Source organism: Rhodamnia argentea, chromosome 2, assembly GCF_020921035.1.
Source record: "Rhodamnia argentea isolate NSW1041297 chromosome 2, ASM2092103v1, whole genome shotgun sequence".
NCBI lineage: Eukaryota > Viridiplantae > Streptophyta > Magnoliopsida > Myrtales > Myrtaceae > Rhodamnia > Rhodamnia argentea.
The window spans coordinates 27,087,763-27,093,806 of NC_063151.1; the positions used below are offsets into that span (position 1 = coordinate 27,087,763).

The 6,044-nt window shown below is 43.8% G+C and overlaps 1 protein-coding gene across 1 annotated transcript; it reads right to left on the minus strand.

The window, feature by feature from the left end:
- Nucleotides 1-618: 618 nt before the first annotated feature.
- On the minus strand, nucleotides 619-4,894 carry LOC115731655 (helicase sen1-like). The gene is made up of 7 exons (XM_048273519.1): nucleotides 4,451-4,894; nucleotides 2,907-4,112; nucleotides 2,492-2,819; nucleotides 2,103-2,358; nucleotides 1,667-2,012; nucleotides 1,200-1,552; nucleotides 619-1,047 (listed from the first exon to the last, which is right to left on the minus strand). Exons 1-7 carry the CDS (start codon nucleotides 4,892-4,894, stop codon nucleotides 804-806), a joined length of 3,177 nt encoding a protein of 1,058 aa, XP_048129476.1. The 3' UTR covers nucleotides 619-803.
- Between the last annotated feature and the right edge of the window lie 1,150 nt (nucleotides 4,895-6,044).

A 6,044-nucleotide genomic window follows, 5' to 3' on the forward strand; every position in this document is an offset into this window, starting at 1 on the left:
TCATATTGAACATGTACCAAAATTCCAAAAGTCGGATTGAACAAAATAAAATTCAGGATCCACATTAAACATTACTGTAAAGTTCATGTACCACATTAAATAAATTTAGAATTTAGTGCTCACATTGCATATTGAGCCAAAATTGAGAGATTATCCGTGCATTATCCCCGTGATAAAATTCAGTGCGATTCTGCCATCTCCATCCACTGTCGTGTTTGGCTTGGAAACCACCCTAAAATCCACTGCGATTTGCGCATCCTTCTCGCTTGATCATCTCTGGATTTGCGGGTAATTCGAGTTGCTGGGTTAAGCTTCCGGCTCCTCCGTGGATCTCTCGCTCCGGAGGTTCCAGCGAGGGGAAACCAAAACGACTTGCGCTTCTCGCGTCGTCAATCGCTGGAGAAAGGTGAGGTGCAAGTGGTGTTCGTTTCGTTGCTTTCGGTGAATTGATCGACTGCGTTTTTGCCTCTCAGTGGTAAACGAGATGATGGATAGCCAATTACGGATATCTCGATTCGCTTTGGTTTTAGATTAGGATCAAGAGTATGTTACGTAATTTTGTTAGCCCTAGCCCAGACACCTGAACAGAACATTCTGTGCTATTAATCCAAACAAACATATCCAGACATAAAAGCTAGAAGAAGATAAATGACTAAGAAGGTCCGCGCCTTCTCGAAAATACCCGGCATGAGCACGGACATGGAAATTCCGGCCCTATGTGAAAAATTCCTGGTGAAGAAATTGTATTTTCCCCTGGTTCTGTCAAAAGCTCCTTGTGAAGAAGGGAACAGATACGGGGTTTCTCAAATACGAAGCCCACCGAAGATGGAACGCATCTCTTGATCTAGCCCAGTTACTTCAGACCCGAGATTCGCTTCGCTATCCTCGTCCTTCGAAAGCAAGTGCCTGACTATACTAGATGACGAGGGGTGGAATCTCATCGAAAGCAGGCTCTCGCTCGCTCCCGGATTAGAAATATCGGCCCCGGTACCATGGAAACGAGCAATACCATCAGAAGAATCCCATGTCTTTGGAACTTCCTGATCCCTATACGACGGATGCGACATGCGCCAGTAAGATTAGTTCGAAAAAAGATCAATTCAAGTCGGTTCTCGAGGTCATTCGGCCAGGAAAGTGAATCATATGAACAATTGGATAAGTTTTCGATCTGTAAGTTAGGGGAGAAAGATGAGACTTACCCTTCCAGACATTTCTCGTTGCAGCGACCAATGAAATCGTCTGTATACGCTTTGAACTCGATGCCGAGACGTTCAGCCAGTCTCATTGCATCCATTAAGGGCAATACATCCCAAATCTTCAGGATTTGGATGTATCTCAGTTCCTTCAGTATATCCACAGTGCCCAGCACGTAGAGACCTTCGACCTTGAATTGCTTCACCATATGAGAAGAGCTTTTAGGGAATAAACCCACATTACTCTTCTCAGGTCTCCAGCCACCAGCAAGTTTGGATAAGAGGTTCAAGATTGCCATCCGGGTCGCAAGCGACGCCAGTTTTCGGAAAGACTTCACAAAGTTGTCGCCAAAGAAAACCTACGGAGACGAATAGCCAACAAGAAAAGGTATTGTCATCGATTCTGCAGAAGTCAAATGTTCATATTGAACCGACAAATATAGCAAAGAAAACCACCGCGCAAAGTTCTTTACCCTCCACCGAGCATTTTTAAATAGGACACTAATGCCATCGCGCGGATCATCGAGCCGACTATCCTCTTTCTTCCCATCCGAAATGGCTTTAACTTCATTGGTCCTGGAGGAACATCCTCGGCTCTTAGCATCCTGAAAGCAATTTGCCCTCCACCTCTCATTTCTAAATAGCACACCACTTCCATCAACCGGATCATCGAGCTGATTATTCCTCCCATCCAAAGCGGCCTTAACATCATCAACGCTGAAGAAACACCCACGGATCTTAGCATCATGAACCAAAGCTTCCCATACAGATTTACTTCTCGTCAGCGTTCTCTCGTTCCCCAAAATCCAGAGAGAGTATCTACACAGAGGCAGCAAGAAGCAGGGATTGTAGATAGCATATTATGGCGAAATATAGATTGCCCAGTTAAGCAGGAATAGAAGAGACTACCTTGCCCTGGTAAGAGTGACATTGGTTCTCTTGGCATCCGACACGAACCCAATCGAACCGCGAGGGTTTGATCTCACAGTGGATACTATTATGACGTCCTCTTCACCCCCTTGGAACCCATCCACTGACCTCACTTTCACTGTAAAGCCTTTGATGTTTTCGTATCCTTTTCCAATCTCCTGTTGTATTGCAGCAACCTGAGCTCCATATGGAGATATCACGCCGACACTTAGATCTTCTCCTGAAGACTTGCATGCTGCAGAAAAACGAAGACAATACAATTAAACGTGGCATGGTAGTCTATTCGAAAGATATAGTGGTTATTTGCATGAATTTATGCTATTTTGGCAAGAAAGAATACGAACTGGCAAAATTCTCTAACGGCGTACCTTCATATAGATTCTTCAAAATCGTCGAGACAACTCCTACCTCAACATAGTTTCTAAGGCTACGTCCATCATCCCCAACTTCTTCTCTCCCATTAGAAATATCTATGAAGGAGTAGGGGCCAAACATTGGCCACTGCAAATGACATTTGCTGTAGCTTTTGCCAGTAACATTCGGCCCGTCCAGAATTTGATTTTTGTAAAAGGTTGATATTGGGAAGCGACTTATCGCAGGATGCATTCTGTGCTGGACATTGAGAAGGTGTCTGGGATGACCCAGAGAACTCAATCTTTCGAATAGACTCCTTCCAAAGCCAGCCTTGTAAGAAAGCTATAGAAACAAAAAAAATTTCAAAAACTTAAAGGTCGATTAAGCATAAGAACTTTCATGCCAGACAAAGATTCAGCTGTAACATACCTTACTTTCAACCATAGCAGGCAACTGACATTCATCTCCAACTAAAACTGCGTGCCTGACACCTCGCAGTTGTAGCGGAATCATTGACTCGCATTCTTTCAACTGTGCAGCCTCATCGATCACCAATAAACTGACAGGCTCTATTTCCATGGAGCATAGCTTATACGAGCTAGAGACAGTGCAGAAAATCAAGGAAGCCGCTTGATGACAGAACTCCGCTATCATGCTCTTACTCGTAAATGTTGGAAGGTTTAGCCTTCCGAGAGACGTATTGAGACTTTGCAAAACAGAGAGGCAATCACGTCTCTTCATGGACAACGATGTATATAGTGTATCTGTGCAAGTTTTGAATGAAGATGGGCATGACGAAAATGCTTCCTTCAACTTTCCGGAATCCAACTTCTCTCTATATAGTAGAATTTCAAAAGAATCAAGTAAGATGAGAAGTGACTTAATGTCCTGGAAATTTTGTTCAAGAAGGTAACTTTTGGATATATGGGTGCATAAGATAGAGAAGCATCTCCGGAGAGACTCTGCACTTGACTTGAATCTGTGCTTGAAAAAATCCACAAATGACTTAAATTCAGGTTTGGATTCGTTTTTGCCGCTTCTACATTTGCTCCCTAGATCGTTACCATTATGCTCCCATATGATATTGCACTCCTTGTCCAGTAAAATGTGGTATTCGAGGACACAGTCATCGAGAGTATCGATCATGGAAGTTAGACAACGCCGCCAACCAGTGACTACGGAAAAGCACTCCGCAACACGATTAACGCGATGATCCAAGTATATTTCCTCCATATCTGAATCTACTTTCATCCGCTCCTTGTTCCCGATACATAGCATGTCTCCTAAGTTACACATCAAGCTTTCCCCACAAGTTGTGCAACCCGATTGTTTCACCAGCTGCAAAACACGAGATGCCAATTCCCTGATGGCAACATTTGTCGGAGCACAAACAAGGGTTCTGTGTTTCCTTTTCAAGAGAGTAAAGAGCAGAGCCGCGACAGTTTTGGTCTTCCCTGTCCCCGGAGGACCCTGTATCATTTCCACAGCTGACCTGTGTTGGCACTCGATGGTATCAAGACAAGCCAGAACTGCTTTTGTCTGGGATTCATTCAGACTACCAAACAAGCTCTTATTGAGACCCTCATGTCCAGAGCCAAGACTATGAGCAATACAGAGATTGCAATCTTTCTCAGCCTGCAAACAAACACATATCCTTTTGAAAATCGACACCCTGATAACCTAGGTAAAAGTTAGAAACCATGAAATTTATTGATTTTGTTGCATCCTTGTACAACCTGCTCAAACATTGAGCACAAATGATTGTGCGATGCATAAGCAGGGTCTATCACTGAATCTTGGTTATATTACTGCAGCATTGAACTTTGTTGTGATTTTCTTTCGACTCTTTGGAGAAATAAAAAGCTAACTCAAGAGAGAATGGAGTTTTTTTATAATCAGGATGAAGTTTTATTGCGGCAATAATATGTTTCACCACTGACTGTACGGCGAAAATAAGTAGAGAAAATCCTTACCACTGAATCTGTACGTAGAACTTCCTTTACAATCTTCAAATTCCAAAATCTGTGTAGCCCATTCCATATCCTATCGTTAGTGACGGCATTCATCAGATAAACTGCAAACATGGACTTGCAGTTGCGAACATCATTCATTTCGTCGTCAAGTAATGCCTTGACTATGAACTTCGTTGATGTTCGAGCGTCCCCGTCGTCGTCGTCTTCCACCATCGCAGCAACTGATGCAAATGCCCATCTTCCTGCAAACCTTTCTAAGCTGGGAATGGTATCTGGCTTAGCATTAGTTAGCATCAAAACATCCCCAGGGGAAGTTTTGTAAGGTTCCTTGCCACGGTTACTGGACCTGTTTCTCCAGTAATCCACTTCGACATGGTAAGCATTCTTCTCGCCTTCAACAAACCCAGTGACGTTCGCGAAAGGCAGCCTACGTACATTCTGCATACTTGAACAGAGTCCCGCTCGTGTTTCCTCCAGCAAAGGAAAGATAAAAGAAGCAAGGTATTGCTCAACAGATGGAAATGACTCTGGGATGCACTCCACCTACAAAACGGGTGTACTCAAAATCAAACACGACCAACCTTCTTCACTCCATAGGATCGAGCAGACTCAATCGTCTGCCACATCAATGTCACAAGGATAGGACATCATATAGCCAATAACTTCCCCACGTTGAGACATAGAGCAAGGTCCTTCTCCACTGGACAATAGCCCAGCTATACATAACAAGGCTCACAAAAAAAAACCATTGCCGAAGAGCGAAGAACTAACATCATTTAAAGAATTTCGACCTGACACCCATTAAACTTGTACTGATAATAGTACCAACAAGCACGATCCGAACATCCCAATAGCCAGAGAAAAAAAAGGGAAAAAACAAGAAAGGAATGAGAATGAGAAAAGAGAACCTTGTCCCTGTAGAGATTGATATTGAAGATGTCTTGAAGAGACCAAGAGAAGATAGCATCAGTCAGGTCACTGGGCTTGTCTTTCCTCCTGCTAGAACGAGCCTCTGCGCCTTCTGTAGAATCCATGACCAACCATCCTTTGCTCATTCTCAGACCCGGCTCAGAAGCCATGAGAAAAAAAAAAAATCCTTACTTCCCCGTCGAAGATTGAAAAATATGACCGAGAGTTTCAAGCAAAGAGAGACTGACAGAACAAATATGAAGAAGCGAGCAGCTTTAATACTTGCGAACCACACCCGTTTGAGACGAGCATTTAAAAAATGGCCGTAGGTGAGTGCCCGCGGGCAGTGTGAAAGGGGGATTAGAAAGGAAGCTCATGACTCGTGAAAAGTCTTGGTCTCCTCGTACTTCCGAAGGGTATATGATCCGACATCCCCAAACCTTTAACATGCCAAGTGTTTTTGCACAATGCAATGTGGCTTCGCAATACAGGCTTTTTCCATCGTTCCCTGCCCACTTTCAGCGAATCAAAGCAAGATATATATGCCTTGCCGACCAAAAAAGGTGAGGGAGATGTGGGCCTCAACTCAAACCCACGAACGATGGTTTGCTTGGGTTAAGCTTTCTTGCATGCTCAGCTTTTCGTCACCGTACCGTACAAACGGTCTTTCCTCGTCCGGAACATC